General features: G+C 43.4%; 1 protein-coding gene across 1 annotated transcript in view; it reads right to left on the bottom strand.

Annotated features, from left to right (window-relative positions):
* Positions 1-244: 244 nt before the first annotated feature.
* ACTN2 (actinin alpha 2) overlaps positions 245-20147 on the bottom strand; it is a 51442-nt gene continuing 31539 nt past the window's right edge. The window contains exons 13-21 of the mRNA XM_028724094.2: positions 19030-19138; positions 17611-17751; positions 14683-14865; positions 13208-13342; positions 11685-11864; positions 9203-9349; positions 3263-3328; positions 2225-2383; positions 245-1585 (exon numbers count right to left, since the gene is read on the bottom strand). Coding sequence (XP_028579927.2) covers positions 1427-1585; positions 2225-2383; positions 3263-3328; positions 9203-9349; positions 11685-11864; positions 13208-13342; positions 14683-14865; positions 17611-17751; positions 19030-19138 — 1279 coding nt within the window. The 3' untranslated portion in view covers positions 245-1426. The remainder of the gene's footprint in view (positions 1586-2224; positions 2384-3262; positions 3329-9202; positions 9350-11684; positions 11865-13207; positions 13343-14682; positions 14866-17610; positions 17752-19029; positions 19139-20147) is intronic.

Here is a 20147-nt window from a genome sequence, read left to right on the forward strand (position 1 = left end):
TCTCCTGAGTCAACACCTTTGTTGAGAAGGAGTTTGCCACCACTCCTTATGGTCAAATTATTACTTATAAGCATAGTTAACATTTTCTATGTAAAAGAAATAAAAGGTGGTCAAGTGGCTTGCTAAGTAGAGTTCTCCAAAGGAAATCAACTAAATTGGGAGAAAAATTGGGGAAAGACACCAAGTATATCTAGTTGTGCATTGTTTTGAAGGTATACTGAATGAATCTCCACAACTAAATCCATTTTAAGGTTTGAAAAGCAGGCTTTATTTAACAGGCACATTTTAAGAATACAGGGCTGTATGGTGTTCTTTGCCATTTGCTGATACTTCTAAGTGCTTGCATTGCATCCCCCCCATGACTGCTTCAAGTAAAAAAGTTTATTGCTCTATATAGGCTTCTAAGATGACAAATGGTTACTAATAACCTGCCATACAATTGCTGTACTAAGGTAAAAAAAAAAAACTGACATTGAGCATTAATCAAGAACAAATGCAGCAGAACAATGAACACAGCATAAAGCAAAACAGTTTAACACAAACATGTTGAGCTTCTTTATATTATCCTGTTAATTTTGTGCCCTTTCAGCTGCCCAGGTAAAAGCCAGGTATTAGGTGATAACCAATATTAGTCATACTCAAGAGCAGAGCCATTGAAATAAACGGACTTCCGTAGCTTGTCTGCTGATTTTAATGGCTGTGCTCTGAATATGACTTCGCTGAATATACGTAATCTATTGCTTTTAAGGTTAAGGCTATAACTTATCATCCATCTATTGACATAGAACTCCTGAGGCTCTGTGACTTTTATGCCAACAGAAAGCCAAACCAAAATTAAAAACAGAGTTACACATTAAAATAAATTAATTAATGAGAGTTCCGTATGATATTAGGTAGTATGTTCTTGGTTTGATTCATTTCCCTGTTTCTCTCGTATATGCAACTCTCCCTGCAGAAGCGTGCCAAATCTGGTCTCCACAGATGAGAGCACTACTTCAGCATGAAAGTAAAAAAACAGGAACCTGGAGGGAGACTGTGAAAGACTCGCATAAAACGTGGATAATTCTTAAGGAAAACATTTCATGAATTTTAATGGGTTAAACTTTCAAAAGGTTTCGATATTTTATCTTTTTCCTGAGGCTTCCTAACTTGACACTGAGAGAAATACTTCCTACAGGCTTTGTTTTTTTACTTTAAATTACAACCAAGTAGGGCGTTAGGCAGTGGGTAACTATATAAGGCTGACAAACTACATATGAACGATGTAAAAAACTATCAATGCTGCACACTTTATTTGATATACTGGTTACTCACTGAATGTACCTGCTAAACTTATTTTGAAGTCAGCTTGCCACACTTTTCAATGGGCAAACTGGAGGGTAATACATATATATTCACTTAACATGCCTAAGGTGACCGCTGCTCGTTACAGGTCACTTTCGCCATACAATGCTGATGAAAATGAGGTATAATCCAGAGCTCCAGGAACACCACCTGGACCTTTGTAGGCTGGCATTCTCTTGATGCAGTACTGAGCTTGTTCGGGTGGCAGCTCTCGAAGCAGCTCCTCAGCAAGAATATAAGGCTGCAAAGATTTATAAAAGGGAATTTCTTCAGAGGTTTTCCTGTAACTTCTCAACATCAGAAAAAAAAAATATATGAAATATTTATTGTTTGTACCCTACAGTGGCAATTCTATAAGGGCTGGTCAGAAGCCCAGGGCAACTGTGGTATGCCATAAATATATCATACTGCATTCTCATAGCTTTTCCTACCAGTTACGCTAGGGCATTTCTACATATTTTACAGGCCTCTGATACAATTGATTCACACAAGCCACATGACACCCATGTGTAGCTCCTCTGATCCTTGGCATTTTTCACTGCAAGCTAGGATTGTGCAGCAACCTGCCTGGCCAAAGTGTCCTTTCCTCATTAGAAAATTTGAGCTTGCGTGTACTTTTTAATTTCAGCTGCAGAATTTGGGGCCTGTAGAATTTGTAAAATTTAGGTCAAGTTTCTTTAGAATTGCCACGAGGACTTGTCACTCTGGTTTGCCAAAACCATACTGCTGCTATCCTTTATTTAAGCCATGTGAATATTATTTAACCTGCTGTTTTTAACCTAGGTTATAGAACGTTTTGTTCAGCTTTTCTAGCATTTGGATATCCTGCATGAGCTGAGGGAAATGGAAAATCCCACCATCTGCAGACAAAAACACTGACCTTATCTGAAGCCAGGATCTTGAAAGAAGCAATAACTTGTTCAGCAGTGTCAGTGTCTGCAGTCTCTCTGGTCATGAAGTCAATAAAAGATTGGAAGGAGACTGTTCCCTGACCGTTGGGATCAACTAAGGACATGATTCGGGCAAACTCAGCTTCACCCTTGGATAGGATTCAAAATCAGTCATGGTAGAGGGAAAAATCAGAAAGAATTATATAAGCAAATATATACAACCTCACAGTTTTGCTTTTTAAAATACAAAATTCACTTGTGTGTCCAAATTGTCATTATTTTTATGTACGCAAAAAATTATTTTAAGTATTTTCAGATAGGAAGGGGTTATTTCATAGCAATGGGTCACAAAGAGAGGTAAGCAGGCTTAAGCCCACTGAAATCTGGTGCTTTATTCAACTGTGGTCTTGAAGCATAGCACAAATACCAAAGCTAAGCATAATAAACCAGATGTGGAATCAAAAATTGTGCTATTACGATAGTTTGGTCAGCACAAGCGTTTCTGCTTGCCATATGGAACAATCTCCCCTCTTCTGGGGGTTCTCCTGACCACCCAAAGCAGGTGGGGGCATGTAGAGGAGGAGACCGGGGAAGTCTCATTGCAACTCACTGTGCTGGCTCCTGTTCACACAAATGTTCAGTTGAATCAGGTCTCATGAAATTTTAAACAATCAGTTTATGGAGCTGCTTGGTTTTATTAAAAAAATTAATTAAAGGATTTACTTTATCCAGAAAAGAAATAGAATATATTCTGGTGTATTTGTATGCCTCTGTGAACATAAAATTTATCTGTGGATAAATAATGTTTAAGTTAATGTCTATGTCCACAAAGGCATACAGATACATTTGTACATGGCTATAGGGGTGAAGAAACAAGTTTCGTAAACTAAGATTTTGAGTAACTTGAGTTTGGCTGTGGGTGTTCTATGAAAGCATCCATAATTCTGCTAGGGCACCTGTAGTGTAAAATGCTGTATCTGTAGCACATGGAACACTTTAACAAATCAACTATATCTTAAAATTCATACCAGATCATAGCCCATGGAAATTAAGCAGGCTCTGAAGTCATCATGGTCCATAAGCCCATTCTTCTTCTGTTGATGGGAAGAAGTACATAGAACATAGCAAGAAAGGTGTCACAAATCACAAGCAAAAAGTTCATCAGGATCCCCATGAAGTTAAAATAACCCCACCATCAATTGCATGATACACAGCGTGTTTTTTTGACGGACCAGTCCAACCATCAGTTGAAGGGAGGAAGAAGTAGATTACATGAAAGCAAACATCACCAAAAATGTCAGAAAAAGGCCAATGAAATGCAGCAAACAGAATAAAAGAAGACAAAGTGGCAATGGGAAAGGAAAGTTTAACACTGGAGTGGTATACATTTAATTGTTTTTAACATTAGTGCTGTAACATCTGTCAAGAATTACAGTGCTTTTAAAGAATGTAATATAGGCATTGTTGGCATGTTCCCCCAAAACTGATTTTTTGAGCAGAAAGTACTTATTTGTGGGACTTGGAATTATTTTATAGTTTTATTTGTTGGAGTGATGGTTTGCTTTGCATCCAATTATTGGATTCCTTTGCCTGGGATCAGGATAAGTGGAATTAAAAGGTTGCATGTTTTACCCTGTGGTGGTTTTTTTAAGCTCCACTGGAAGGCAATTAGATTAATTAAAGTAAGACTATTAACTGCCGAGATCTAACTTTTAAATGAGACATTGATGTGGAGGTTACTTGAACTGATTGCCATAGTTTATTTTACTATTTAGTTTGTTTTCCTGTATTCTTTCCACCTTTCCTAAACTGCAGAAGCAAGCTTTATTCCATGGGAGGGGTAGTAGTAGTAGTAGTAGTAATATTTACATCCCACCCATCTGGCTGGGTTTCCCCAGCCACTTTGGGCAGCTTCCAACAAAATATTAAAATACAGCAATCATCAAAGCTTCCCTAAACAGGGTACCTATGACCTCCAGGTCTTGTTGGACTACAGCTTCTAACATCCCTGACCGTTGGCCAAGTTAGCTGGGGCTGAGTTCAACAACATCTGGAAAGACCCAAATCTCTCATATTTGCTTTAACTGCACTGGTACCCAAACTGCCAGATTGTCACGTCATGCAGAGGAACCACAGAAGAGAAGAAGGTACACAAAAAATTAATTTGGGTTATTAAATCAGACCACTGATCTATCTAGCTCAGTACTATCAACACTGACTTTCAACAGTGTTTCAGATGCGACATTCCCAGCCCTATCTGAAGATGCCAGGGATTGAACCTGGGACGTTCTGCATGCAAAATGATCCCCTGCCACTGAACTACAGGCCTTCCTTTACTGACCCAGAGAGCAGTGAGAGCGGTTAACGTTTTCTGCTTTACCAACAGAAATCACTTGCCTCCCCCATCACTTGTCCTCCAGAAGGACAAACCTGGGTACCATATAGATAGATGACGATAGGGGAAGAGGTGTTCCTTGAATTGGTAGTTATGCTAAGGGCCAGATGGAACACCTGCGGAAGTTCCATCAGGGAAGGACTGAGGTCTCTGACCACTAGTTGCTTATCCCTATCAAATATAAACATGTAACAAAAATGAACTCATAACAACTCTACTCTCCAATAGTAGGGTCCAATGGCATCTAGGGAATGGGGAGTTCTGATGCTCATTGCTTCGTGTTACAAGCAATCTATTCCAAAGGGGCTCAAAAAACACAAACAACTTTCCACAAGGTAATTTCAGTTGTAATGGCTGTTGTATGTGGGGAAGAATTAGATTTCTATCCAAATTAGATAGAACTTATTTAACAATCATTAAATTATACACCAATGTCAAAATTGTTGCCATAAGAAAAGGTATTTGGACAAATTACTAGCTAACAAAAGCACATTTATTGTCTGGATAAACAATGGTGTGAAAAGGTCTGTTCTCTCTGACATACACACATGCATCCCTTCCAGCTATTACCACCTAATTTAAATGGAATAATCCCTAGAAAATCAGATCAAAGACATTAATAATTGGATCCAATATGCACAAGCGTTTAAACCATATTTATCAGGCAGGATCTTAATTTTATGGATCTTTACTGATTGTTCTTCACTGAATTAAACACAGCATTTCCTTTTATTTTTCTGCTTAAGTACATCATCCAATCAAAAGCACTTTTAGAAACAACAGAATTAATTAGCTCGAAAGCAATTTTCTTTTGCAGCTGTTTCTAAACAGGAAGAGTAATACATTCTAGGAGCTGCTTTTTTTTTTTTGCCAGGCATGAATAAGCACATGCATAAGAATGTCATAGAACTATGTCTGAGAGATGTGAGCCAGCTAGCCAAACACCACTTAATAATCTAACCCAGTGGTTTTCAACCAGTTTGTCATGGCACCCTGGGGTGCCTTGAAGGATGGTCAGGGGTGTGCAAGCAACACTGGCCTCTGTTCCTCTTCCCTCCCTCTTCTGATGCCCTCTCATGTCTCTGCCTCCCAAAGGCTTGTGTGGCTGTTTGTTGCAGCAGCCCTGGCTACAAGCTCCCCAGGTGAATGGTGCCTCTGGGGATGGCCAGGGAGTGCTGGTTGCCAGGAGCTGAGGTGGCCTCAGAGTAAGCAAGCAAGGAGGCAAGGGAGCCCAGCCAGCCAGTCCACCAGCCCTTCCTGTTGGGAATGGATAGACAAGTGGGAGGCTGGGCAGGCAGGCAGATGCTGCACTGGCCTTTCTTGTGCTTGCTGTGTGCAAGGCCTGCTCCACTGAAGGGGAGCCTTTCCACCATGCACGCCCGACAGTGCTCCTTGCTGACACTGCTGCCTCCTAAGGTAAGGACTCACGTTGACCTTTGGCCACTCTCCGTTGGAGGCCACTCTCCTCTTCCCAGGCCCTTGTGGGGCAATGTGAGGAGGCACCTCTTTTGGGGGCAGTGGGTGGGAGTTCAGAGAACAGGGGCAGTGGCAGTGGCTGCCTGGAGGACTCCCAAGAAGAGCAGCTGTTGGAACACTCCACAAGAAAGGGTGTTCAAGAAAGGGTGAGAGGCTGCTAGCTATGCAGGCAAGGGGTGACATAACTGGGTTCCTGAGCCCCACAGGCGTGTTGCAGAAAGAATGGTGGTCGGTCAAGGGAGCCATGGACTCAAAAAGGTTGAAAACCTCTGATCTAACCTATTAATCTGTGCTATTTCTGCTTGATTGGCCTTAGAAACAGGTGTCAACTACTTCAACCATCAATCAATCCCTTGGCGTATTTCACATTATGCTTTGTGCACCACCTAAACACATGGTTGGTGGAAAATACAAATGAAGTCGTCGAAAAAGTAATAGGGTGCTGTCTGAGATTATGGATGAGTTCTGGGGGTAGTTGTTGGTGAGTTGTTGGAAGGTATTTAGCAGTTCAGGAAGCTGGTATGGAACACTAGAACAGGAAGTACAGGAAATCGATACAGAGAAGATGACCTTTAATTCAACTGGATTACAGACCCAGACTGAGCACTTCAGGGATGGGAATGGATGCTTAGATTATGTCAGACAGATGTCTAATATCTGGAAATACCTGCTAACCTCTGCAGCTGAAATCTAAACAGTCTATATTATTGAGGTCACTAGTATTTAGATTAGTTGGAAACTTGGAGTGAAAGTTACTTCCAGTTTCAAAGCCTGCAGAGGACTGGGGCTCTTTTTCAAATACCAATACCAACATCGTTGTTCCCTGCACTTTTCCTCTGCCTCCCTGACTCAATTTGTATACATCTTACCAATTTATGCTTCAACATTTCAGCCTTCACTTCTTGATAAGGGAGTATAGGATCACACACACAGAGTATTTATCCTCATCCCAAAATACTGAGATATAAAGTGGATTTCTTCAATGATCCTGACTAAACCACATCATACACACCCCTCATGCTTTGGAAGTATGTTTGAAGGTTTTGTGGGGTTATGCTGCATAGACCTGCCCCTGCAGCCACCACATTCTCCAGCCATGTTCTGGCCAAGATCATGTGGAAGAACACTATGTACATACATATGTTGGTCTGCATATAGAACCCAGGCCCACCCAAAATACACCTGGAGGGATCCCTTCCAGTCGGGATTCAGGCCTCATCATGGGACTGAAACTGCCTTGGTCGCACTGGTTGATGATCTCCGGCGGGCTAGGGACAAAGGTGAGAGCTGTTTCCTAGTTCTGCTGGATCTCTCAGCAGCGTTTGATACCATCGACCATAACATCCTTCTGGACCGTCTTGAGGGGCTGGGAGCTGGGGGCACTATCATACAGTGGTTCTGCTCCTTCCTCCTGGGCCGTATTCAGAAAGTGGTGGTGGGGGATGAGTGTTCAGACCCCTGGGCTTTCACTTGTGGGGTGCCTCAGGGTTCTGTCCTCTCCCCCATGCTTTTCAACATTTACATGCAGCCACTGGGAGAGATCATCAGGAGGTTTGGGCTGGGTGTTCATCAGTATGCGGATGATACCCAGCTCTACCTCTCTTTTAAGTCAGAACCAGTGAAGGCAGTGAAGGTCCTGTGTGAGTGTCTGGAGGCGGTTGGAGGATGGATGGCGGCTAACAGATTGAGGGTGAATCCTGACAAGTACTGTTTTTGGGGGACAGGAGGCGGGCAGGTGTGGAGGATTCCCTGGTCCTGAATGGGGTAACTGTGCCCCTGAAGGACCAGGTGCGCAGCCTGGGAGTCATTTTGGACTCACAGCTGTCCATGGAGGCACAGGTCAAATCTGTATCCAGGGCAGCTGTTTACCAGCTCCATCTGGTACGTAGGCTGAGACCCTATCTGCCTGCAGACTGTTTCGCCAGAGTGGTGCATGCTTTGGTTATCTCCCGCTTGGACTACTGCAATGCGCTCTACGTGGGGCTACCTTTGAAGGTGACTGGAAACTACAACTAATCCAGAATGCGGCCGCCGAGACCATATAACACCGGTCTTGAAAGACCTACATTGGCTCCCAGTACGTTTCCGAGCACAATTCAAAGTGTTGGTGCTGGCCTTTAAAGCCCTAAATGGCCTTGGTCCAGTATATCTGAAGAAGCGTCTCCTCCCCCATTGTTCTGCCCGGACACTGAGGTCCAGTTCCGAGGGCCTTCTGGCGGTTCCCTCACTGCGAGAGGCCAAGTTACAGGGAACCAGGCAGAGGGCCTTCTCGGTAGTGGCGCCCGCCCTGTGGAACGCCCTCCCATCAGATGTCAAAGCGATAAACAATTATCTGACATTCAGAAGACATCTGAAGGCAGCCCTGTTCAGGGAAGTTTTTAATATGTGACATTTTTGTGTATTTTTCATCTTTGTTGGAAGCCGCCCAGAGTGGCTGGGGAAACCCAGCCAGATGGGCAGGGTACAAATAAATTATGATTATTATTATGATGATGATTATTATGATTATTATTATTATTATTATTATTATTATGACTGGCATGAGCAGAGCAGTCCCACTCACACATTATTTTGATGCACACAGGGGATTTGAATTAAGCTTTTTTCACAGAAATGGGGATGAGTGGGGTGGAGAAAGAAGACAGTGACTTGAGTACAAGGACAGGAATACTGCCAGGAAATAGGAGAGACGAGAACTATATCAAGGCTGTGTGGAGACATTTCTGGAATGTTTATGCTTCTCTGGATGAGAAGCTCTGGTTGGCCAGGAGTAAGGTAAAGGTAAAGGGACCCCTGACCATTAGGTCCAGTTGTGACCGACTCTAGGGTTGCGGCACTCATCTCGCTTTATTGGCCGAGGGAGCTGGCGTACAGCTTCCGGGTCATGTGGCCAGGAGTAAGACATTCCAAATAGATTTGGGGTTGCCCTGAGTGGGCACTTCTTGGGTAGAAAAGATTTGAATTGCAGGTAGGGGCTTAGGGGAGGACTAAAGGAAGGCTTAATAAACAAACATTAAGACAGTAGCAGAGAAGCACACACATGCTTTCTGGCACACCAGTTTCAGGTTAAAAAAAGAAAGGAAATGGGCTACTGTACCCTGTCAAAGTGATTAAACGATGCTCTGAATTCATTCATTTGTTGCTGGGTGATTCCTTTGGCATCTCTTGTAAGAATCTGATTCTCAACTTCATTGATCGTTCGGGCAATGGTGGTCAGTAACAGCTCCCATCCAACACGAATATGCTGTGGCAGAGAAACCGGGATGCTTTAAAGACAGCCCAAGAGAAAACCGACTGGCAGATTGATTGAAACTATTGATAAGTAGAACTGCTACCAAATACATAAAAGAATGATAGGTCAGAGGAAACCTACTCACTTAAACCAATTTGTGTTCTGGTTTTCTATTTAGCTGCATTGTTCAATTAGCAACTGAATTTCAGACGATGTTTTGACAAGCTTATTTATAAACACCAGTTACTGGCTAATAAATATTGTAGAAATATTGCCGTAAACAACATTTCAGGATGAGGACTAACCTGGCAGATTCAGAAAGGCTATGATGGGTGACTGCTGGAGAGATCCACTGCTAGGAATATTTGGGTTTGACTGTGAATAGACCCGCCTACTATTGTGGTCTAGCAAAAGTGACACAATCCCTAGATTATATGATCAGAGGTGGAGTCAACAGCGGGGCTGGGGCACTACAACAGTAACACAGTGACCAAGGCTAATCATGGGGGTATATAAAGTGAGATTCAGCATTTTATAGTACAGGGTGTGCCTCAGGTAAGCAAATTCTCAGCTACTACAAGCCTATCCCCGACTTTATTATCGGTGAAATACAAGCCAGGTGTGCTCTTCCTATGTCTTATTTTCAGATGTAAGATGGAGGTTGAGGACAGGAGGGTGGGGACAAAGAGGAGGGTGGGAGTCAGAAGTGAAAACAGGCTTGTGTGTGTGTTAAGTGTATGTGTGTTTCTGGTGTGTGCACTGAGGGTGTGTGAGGGTGTGCTGTGGGTGTTCATGTGATGTGTGTGTGCGCACAAGAGAGTATGGGTTACCACAATCATTTGTTTTGGCCACACCCACTTTTGCTTTGGCCACACATCCCACAAACACGTGGAGGACTGGCCAAGGGACAATGTAGCCCTCAAGCCCTAGTCTAGAAGGAATGGGGCACCATCCCTGCATTTTTCCAGATCATGGGCAATGCTAGGGACTACTTTTCACAACTTCATTTGGTAAGGAAGCTATGCCTCAGGTTTGGATATAGCAAATGCCATTCCTCCCATCGCAACTTTTGATATTCAGTCTTGCAGTGTGCCTGAGGTTTTCTAGAAGATGGGATATGGTACCCAGCTTGGTGCTCATCTACATGATGGAGAAGAGTCTCTGGAAGCAAGTATAGCAGTACTCTAGCATCTGCACTGGTTTCATGCAGCTTTTAGGGAACAATTTAAGAGAACTGGGCGTCCTCCAAATGACTGCTAAGGGGAGAAAGAAAGTATTCTTGATGGCTGCCTATTTCTCAGCTCTGCTACTGCCTTCCTCTGGGAGTCTGACAAAACAGTAGCATCTTCTGAAGGCAGCTAAGCCTATTCTATTTTGCAAGCATTTAGTGGAGATAAATAGAGGGTTATTTTAGTTGTTATTTTTCTACAAGACACAATCTTTTACAATCCCATTTCATAAATCCTGTTTTATTGTTGTTGTTTCCCGACGTGAGCCCTGAGGGATATTGGGTGAGATATAAATCAAATAAACAAATGATTTGTTGGGCTGTCTTTCTATTGTGAAATGCAAGAGCAAGTTCATGGTTCATTTTTTAAAATGCCACCCATTTAAAGAGTGAAGGGGTGAATGCATTCCATTGCTATTTTTCCTGTGCAACTATCTACATTTAAGATCAGAAGCTGCCAAGGTACACAGCAACTTAATCTTCTTAAGCGGCTTGCAATAGGACAGATGTCTTATAGCAGAATTTAAAAAACGTAAGGGGCTTTCTATAGCAGAAAGCATTCCATAGCTGAACCAGCTTTAGAACTGAGGCAGCAAAAAAGCTTCATGTTAAAGCTATGAGACAGGCATTTGCCATGAACTGACAAGATGGGCTTAGGCTAGGCACACTTCAGTCTCAGGTGTGCAGGATGGTGACAGAGTTGAGCATTTAAATGTAGATCTGCCTCAATTACCAAAAGAGCGGCAGGTGCCTGTTTTTAATAGGGACATGAGTTTGAGAAAAAGGACTGGGGAATAGTAAAGAGGCTGAGAGTTCTTCTCTGGGAGCCCGCTCTGGGCTTAGTATGCTGTGTGAACCAAGCCACTATCTGTGAAGCTCATTGAACAGTCTAAAACATTATATAAACACTAAGTATTGTTATATTGCAATGCACATTTTCCTGTTCTAGAACTGAATGAAAACACCCTTGATTTCTCATTTGAATTCACACAAGAATGCGCCATAAAGTTGTGACTATCACCTTGAAAATCATGCCAACAGCAGCGGTGCTGCAGATAGGATACATAACTAAAGAATGTGCTATATAACTAAATGACATAGAAAGAACTCAGTGGCTACCTCCATTGTATAATTGGTGTGCTTATTATCGAACACCAGGGCTTCTTGAATCAGTTGATGGTCTCCTTCTAGTTTGTCAATATTAAGTTTGTAATTTATGATATTGTGCTCAAACTGCTTTAATTGGTTCATCTGGTCCTCTAATGGCCCTGCTATGTCAACAGAGCTCCGGGCAATTTCCTGCCAAAGGGGGAGAGTGAGAGAGAGAGGAAAAAATGTTAGTTTGCAAAATATATTTCTTAATGGTAAATACATTTTAAAGCAGCAGTAAACTTAATTTGCAAAATTCGCAAAGGGAGGTAGGAACACTCATATTTGTGCATTGGCATAGATAGGTATCTGTATATAATAATCAGATGTGTGGGGAAATTTTGGTCCTCCAGATGTCATTGGGCGATAGGCCATGCTAGGTGGGCTGATGGGAGTTGGAGTCCAACAACATCTGGAGAGCCACAGGTGCCCCACCCTTGATCGTGACGCTTATGGTTGTTACAGAAGATGGCTTACTGCCTAGTTCCTATTAGCTGAAAACCATACTGTCCAACTCAAAGAGTGGAAAGGAGTGCCTCCAGGAAGGATTTGACACTGTGGTCATGGTCCTGCTCACCCACTCTAGTAGCAATCAGCATGGAGATCACCCACAGATCTGGAACACAGAACACTTGCAAAACCCTCCATCTGGAAACACCCCAAATTGTGCGTGCTCTACTTAGAAAGCAATTCCAAAACGTTTCTCCGCCTGCACCACCTTCTTTGATGGTATGAAAGTGTTCACTTTTTTTTTACTGTGAGGATGAGTCGTAACACTGTTATGACCTCAAGCGGCGTGTAAAACATATATAGACCTTTCTGCCTCTGTTTGCGCTCCACATCTTCTCTTATGTATCTTGTCATTGTCTCTGTTCTGCATGTCACATCCCCCTTGGTCTCCTTCTTTCACTCCTGTCTCCATGGTCACATCCACACCATGCATTTAAAGCACTCTAAAACCATTTAAACAGGCATGGTTTCCCTCAAAGAATCCTGAATAGGGTGATTGTAATTGTAGCTCTACAAAGGGTTGCCTAACAACTTTCAGGACCCTAAACAAACTACAGTTCCCAGAATTCTTTGAGGGAAGCCACAACTATGTTTGGAACTGTATCCCCACCATTCAGTTGGGCTATGTACCTTTCCTTATGGAGGCGCTCCTCAGTAGCAAAATTGCTCTGCATCAACCACACTAGTATCTTCTTCGGTGGACCTCCAGTACAACAAGATTCTCCCCATAATGCCATTGTCAAATTCCCAGTTTTCTTGCTTTACCCCTCTGACTTACATTGCCAGACTCACCCACCCCTGACAAGGAGTGTCCATTTTCTGTTGTGTATTTTCTGGCACTTAAAAAAAGATAGTAAGATATAACTGATAGCGAGATAAAGTAACTGTTCGTTAGTTTAGCACCTGTGGAGTGATGGAGCCTTTGACATTCTGCACACACCTCTAAGGAAACAGTAAAAGCTGCACATCTTAGTCAGAATTACCTCCATCTTGGTTTGGATCCAGGGTCCAATGACATTGGCCTGAGCAGCAAACTGGCGACGCAGGCGTTCATTTGCGTGCTGGCGGGCCAGCTCCTCTTGCAGTGATTGATCCCTTACTGGGACAAGCTGTTTTACCTGCCAATGTGCAAAATTGAGTTGGTATGTAGGAAGTCAGATGCTGAAACATAAGAGGATTGGGGGCAGCAGGAGGCTACAAATGCATGTGGCTGATCGTATTGAAATCGCTGACCTCGCTAAAACCGTATCAATGTCAACCCTGAAATCCTCTTGGTGCTACCCTTTGATCAGTGGTTCCCAACCTGTTTTTGGCCATGCCCCACCCAAGCGTCTCTAAAATCCTGATGCCCCCCACCCCCCGTGACATATAATTCTTATTTTTCAAAAAGTGAACTCCTGTTCACGGGGAGGAAGCCTAAAAGGCCATTAACTGTTAACAACTCACAATCGAATTGCCCCCCCCCCCGTGGGGCGTGTGCCCCACATTGGGAACCACAGCCTTAGATATTTTCACACATGAAGAAAGTAGTTTTAAGAAAGAACGGCCCTTTCCACCCTTTCTTTCTTTTTTTTAATGTCATACAGAGAAAAAGGGAAATGGGATTTCTGGAATCTGCTGCCTAAACTGACAGGCTTCACCTTGTCTTATCACTTTCACTCCTCCCACTGAATGCTTTGCACCAACTGCAGCCATAGTAGGTGTGGTGGCAGCAGCCTATCGTTGAGGACCATTTAGCACAGTCGGTTTTTAATTAAATAAATGCTTCTAGCATCTGTTATCCAAGTCCAGAAGTCTGGCTTTCACATTTTGCTACAGTAGCCCAAATGTAATATTTTACTTCAAGGAAAAAATTTCTACCGTGAGCATATTGCCATTACCATGTGAAATGCAGGTGCAAACAAATATTGGCTTGCATCTAGGATATTTTTGGTGACAGCAGTACAACCTCTCTCACTATCACTGCTGTTTTGTGAATTCTTACTTTTAATTCCCCCCCCCCCCCATTAAATTTCCTTAGTGTGTTATTCTCTCAGTATTAGGGGTTTTTTTAAGTTTTGAAAAGCAGCAAGAGCAGTCTTTGCTCCGATACTTCCCTGCCATTTCAAGCCCTTTTCTTGAAATGTTCTTAAAACCAATATCAGAAACACTAATCGTAATCTGGCTGTGGGTCTCACTGCTGTCCCTCCTTACCTGAAAAGCCATCCCCACAACAGACACCCACAATTATTTAAAAGAGCAAACAGCTTCATACATAGCTATAACAACCAACTCCAATCCTTTTTACTAGCTTCAGACCAACACTAAAAGTACAATATTCCATTTTCAGGGTGGAATATAACCCCACCTGTATGGAACCGTTTGTAAAGTGTTAAGAATAATGTCAAATTCTGGAAAGGACGCATTTTCACTACACTTCCATTAACTATAAACTAAATTATTTTTCTGCTTACAGTACCTTATCCCATTTGGTACGGATCTCATCCAGAGTGACAGTGGAGTAAGGGTTGTTAGGACTTATCCTGAGGCTGTAACTGTTAATCACTTTTTCCACTTCATTATGGATTGATACAATAGCTTGCCTTTCACCATCTGCCTCAGGCAAAGTGGCCTTAAACTGTTCGTGGGCAGTGATCAAACTCTGAAATCAGAAACAGAGGAGTAAATGAAAGGATACATACAGTTGCATTGCCAGCTATATGGCCCTGTGTCACATTCCCTCTCCCATCTTAGTATGTATGCAAATATAAGCAAGGTTGCATAGCTGACAAATTCCACAGACTCAATGTAAAGCCACCACTTCATCATTATTGGTAGACAGACAAGAGGCCCAGAGCTGAACACTGAGGGGTTAACTACATGTTACACAGAAATGCATGTAACAGAGTCCTGATTTCTCCCTTGTAAGAGGAAAAGCAGCTTGGAGGAGATTCTGGGTAGAGTTGTTTAAAACACATGTTCTGAACCTTCCAATGTGAAAATAATTATTGGGAAACTACCTGAAGTAAAAACAAACAACAACAACAAAACAGCAGGCAGGGAAAGTGTTAAGAATCCCTGAAATTGGGAGCACTTGTGTTGAATAGGGTTGTCATATTTCAAACAGTAAAAATCCATACAGAAAAGTTGAGCTTTTCTTAGTTTTGCCCAAATTTGGCAAATTGGCATGTTGTTGAGCTATTTTTAAAGAAAACCACCAAAGACATTGCGATACATCTGGATTTTCCCATATTCTGGCTATGTCTGGGAAACACGTTTGTGCATAACATTTAATTAGCACATCAGTACACTGGTGTATGGAAACTACTGTATGGGCATGAATTTAAGAGAGTTACTTGTGGCCATGATGGTTTGTTCTAAGCTGTTCATCTCAAACTAAGTTCTGCAGAAAATATTTTCAAGGGAAGGTTAACTGACCTACCCAGAGCTCTCATAAAGATAGACCTAGTAATTATTAAAAAAAAAAAAAATCACATGATGTGGTGTTTGCCCATTCTTTGGGGATATGTTTGTATTGGAGGAGAGAAAGGGTTAATAGGCTGACCAATAAGAAAGCCCGTAGGCGGAGCCTCCCTGATTTTGAGGCTCAGCTCAGAGGTTTTGACAGTTGGTTCGGGTGGTTCTTTTTTGGGGGGGGGGGAGAGATAGAGGAGTCAGAGTGAGTTAGAGACAGGGACAAGACTGAGAGGGATTAGAGTGACGGCATTTCGAATATATTTTAAAACTTGTTTGTGTTTGAAATAAACTTTAATCTTCATTTTTAACTCTACCTGACTGAGACTCAATACTTCACCAGGGAACCCAGGTTTTTTTTGACAAAATTGGTGGCAGCGGAAGAATAAAGTAGTGGTATACAGGTCAATAGAGGGACGCGGGTGGCGCTGTGGGTAAAACCTCAGCGCCTAGGACTTGCCGATCGCATGGTCGGCGGTTCGAATCCCCGCGGCGGGGTGCGCTCCCGTCGTTCGGTCCCAGCGCCTGCCAACCTAGCAGTTCGAAAGCACCTCCAGGTGCAAGTAGATAAATAGGGACCGCTTACCAGCGGGAAGGTAAACGGCATTTCCGTGTGCGGCTCTGGCTCGCCAGAGTAGCGATGTCACGCTGGCCACGTGACCCGGAAGTGTCTCCGGACAGCGCTGGCCCCTGGCCTCTTGAGTGAGATGGGCGCACAACCCTAGAGTCTGTCAAGACTGGCCCGTATGGGCAGGGGTACCTTTACCTTTACCTTTATACAGGTCAATAGTCCGTGAAACGACTGGGGGCTCTGTACGAACGCCACACATATCCATTACTGGTAATGGGGGTGGCCTTGTCAGGAAGCTGTAACACCCCACACCCCAGCAGAGGGACCACTGAGCCCCAAGAGCCTCTTTCTCCTTGCATGCTGCTTGTGAGCATGCAAGCGGTGGCAAGAATGAGGAGATGGAGCAGTGTCCCACACTGTTCCTCTGAGCATTTGTGTGGATTAGGCCAAAGGGAGAGGGTCAAAAAATGTACAGTGGATGCAGTTTCATTCAGAGAGGGAGGCCGGCTGACGCCCAAAAATCTGGAGCTGGTGTTAGACGGAGTTCTCTCCCAAACGCCGAAAGGCCAGCCAAATGGCACACTTAGCTGATGATTAGGTCTGTGCTGATCTCACAGTCTGTGCTGGCTCCATGCACAGAAGAAAAGAGGACGTCCTGTACTAAACATTATACTGAGGCTTGCCTGATTGCAGAAGCGCTGCATTTACAAATTTGGAAATGGTCCCTCCACTCAGTTACAATGTCCTCCCCCTGGGCAGAGAAGGATGGGGATATATCTGTGCAACATGGGAAATAATGAAATGAGCAGGACTGAATTCAAGTCTCCCTGATCCAAGTCTGGCAGTCTAGCCATTACAAAATAGTAGCTCTTGCCTCTCTGCATCCCATCACCACCATAAGATCCTGAAGATACACGTGTCAGGATGAATGTGCCTAGTCTTTGCACATTTATAAAATTCATGACTCAGGATTTTTTTCTTCTTCTAACACACAAATAAGGACAAGCAATATTTGAAGCGTCTTTTAATACGGCTGCAATAGTATAGGCGCTTTCTTCACAGTGAAAAAGAGGAAGAGTTTGGATTTGATATCCTGCTTTATCACTACCCTATGGCGTCTCAAAGCGGCTAACATTCTCCTTTCCCTTCCTCCCCCACAACAAACACTCTGTGAGGTGAGTGGGGCTGAGAGACTTCAAAGAAGTGTGACTAGCCCAAGAAGCTGCATGTGGAGGAGCGCAGACGCGAACCCGGTTCCCCAGATCACGAATCTACTGCTCTTAACCACTACACCACACTGGCTCTCAGGGAACATCTTCACTTCTCTAGGCTCACAATGAAAAATAAGAATAATATTATTACCTGGATCTCCTCTATGCTATGAACAATAAACATGTCTTGCAAGTCTTCCATTGCACCTTCCATCCAGTTGTTGAACGGAGCAGCTCTCTTAGCAAACTCCAGGTGAAGCTGGTCAATTGTTTCCAACAATTTCTCTGTCCTCTGTGAAGTAAACATACAGAAACGGACAAAGTGAGCCTTGCTTTTAGAAGCGTACACTCACTTTGGCTTAGGTTCTGCAACCCTTTAAAAAACGCTACCAAAGTTAAAGGAAGTTCCGAGTGTACACAGGTAAAGGAAAGCAAAAGGGATTCCGGGGGACAGGCACTTGGGAGGACATTGCTGGCTGTGTCACCACCAGTGCTACTGGATTTGGCTGCGCTGTGTGCTGTGATTCAGACTTTTGCACTGGAAGCATGTTCACATCATTCTGAGTTCACTGACTCCTTCCACGTATCAGCATTGCCACTTGCCCTTCTCCTCACTGGTGACCTTGGCTATGTTCCCAGAGATGCTGGAGGCATGTCTCTTTCTTTTTAAGGTTTTCTTTTTGTTTGTGTGTTGTGTGCTTTCTCCTCCGTTCCCATGCTGAGTAGGCATGGATGTGGCAGCCATTCCCCCACTCCCCCAGCCCAAGGGGCATATAGGATTGGGAAAAGCCATAGCTCAGCGGCAGAATACATGTTCTGCTTTGCATGCAAACGGATCCAGTTTCAATCCCCAGCATCTCCTGGTCGGACTGGAAATGGCCCTCTTCTGAAAACCCAGAGAACCACTGTGAGTCAGTGCAGAGAATACAGAGCAAGATGCACCAATTGTCTGACTCGATATATTGAATCACTGAATTTTAGTGTTGGAAGGTACCATATGGGTCATGTAGTCCAACCCCCTGAAATATGGGGATCTTTTGCCCAACGTGGGGTTCAAACCTACAACCCTGATGTTAATGTTCTCAGGCTCTATCAACTGAGTGGTGACAGCTGCCTGCATTCCTGTACTAATATGCAGTTGATTTTTGAGGCGTGTTGATTCTATGTTTTCATTGTACTCTGAAAATTATCATTAGCAGCTTTGTGATCCAGAAATGGCGGGGGAAAGGATACAGATTAGTTAAACTAACTCAGTCGTGAATTGTAAAAAGAAATTCGCACCATGCCATGCACCAGCTTTCCAAAGGGTGGTGCTAGAAGCATCCCCTCAACTCTAACATCCACTTGCGTAATTTCTTTTGGCAGTAATGCGGGGACAAGTCTTTTATAAGCAAGTCAGCCTTTTTTTTTTTTTACACACACACACATACACAACCAAAGAAGAAGAAGTTAAGGGTAATGCATCACCATAGAAAGTGTTCACTCCGCATCACTCAGCAGTCTACCACAATCTGTTAAAAACCCTCAGCCAGCCTGAGAAATTCGAGCTGCTCCTTGATGTCAGGTTTACCTCCAATGCTTCTCTCCTCTTCTGAGTGAGTGTTCCCAGCCTGTCCCACTGATCACATATCTTCTGGCACCGATCGTTGACACTTGCAGCATCATGGTAGTCCAGTTCACTAAAAGAAAAGGACCGCCGTCATTAAGAACCAACAAAAGGAGGGAATGTGATGGTGGTGACCACGCACCAAGACATGACCACACATTCTTCTTCTTATTCTTACTACTACTACTACAGTGATACCTTGGTTTACAACCATAATCCATTCCAGAGGTCTGGTTGTAAACCAAAACAGGTTGTAACCCAAGGTGCGCTATCACCAATGGGGCCTCCTAAAAAAAATTGGTTGTAATCCAAAAAAAGGGACACACACTTCAGGGTTTGACGTGGTTGTAATCCAAAACGGTTGCAAACCAAGGAACCACTGTACTAATGACTAGATTGATACCCTGCACTTTCCTCCAAAGAAACCCTTGGTGCCATGACATACCACCTGCCACAAGCTTCCACAGAAGCAGTGGCCGCAGATGTATAACATGTTACATTTACTTTTCTGGTTTTTCACAGTACGGAAAACTGGATCAAAGGGGGGGGGGAACCTGGCATGGGTTGACACTGTAATGATGACATTAACGTCCAGCGGACGTTGCAAAAAACTTGTGAGCATGAGCAGCACCAGTTCCACCATCATCTCCCATCTAGAATAGTGCTTTGAAACCCGTTTGCCTTGGAGGTCTGTCGTTTGAGAAAGTGGGGGAAGAGTCTAAAGCCCCTGGAGCTCATGGAATGAGTTTCATGGTTCCTTGGATCCGACCCCTGATTTCTGAAGTTTGAGACAAGACTTTATCTAGACCAGTTTTCTGCCAGATTAGCTGAGCGATTCTAGTGAGAGCCAAGACATGCACTTTATCCTCAAGCTAGTTGACTTTTATGACTGGCTCCTCATATGCTGCATTTAGCTTTTGGCTGCTACCAGCATGCTCTCTGCATGCCATTATCTAACACAGACATTGTTATGGTGTGAGTACATCCATACCAATTTGAAATTTAATCTAACAGGAGAACACCCTTTAAAATCCAGACAAGGAAAGGGGTGTTTGATTTCCTACACCTGAAAGGGGGAATTC

The sequence above is a fragment of the Podarcis muralis genome, chromosome 3 (genome assembly GCF_964188315.1).
Source record: "Podarcis muralis chromosome 3, rPodMur119.hap1.1, whole genome shotgun sequence".
Lineage (NCBI taxonomy): Eukaryota > Metazoa > Chordata > Lepidosauria > Squamata > Lacertidae > Podarcis > Podarcis muralis.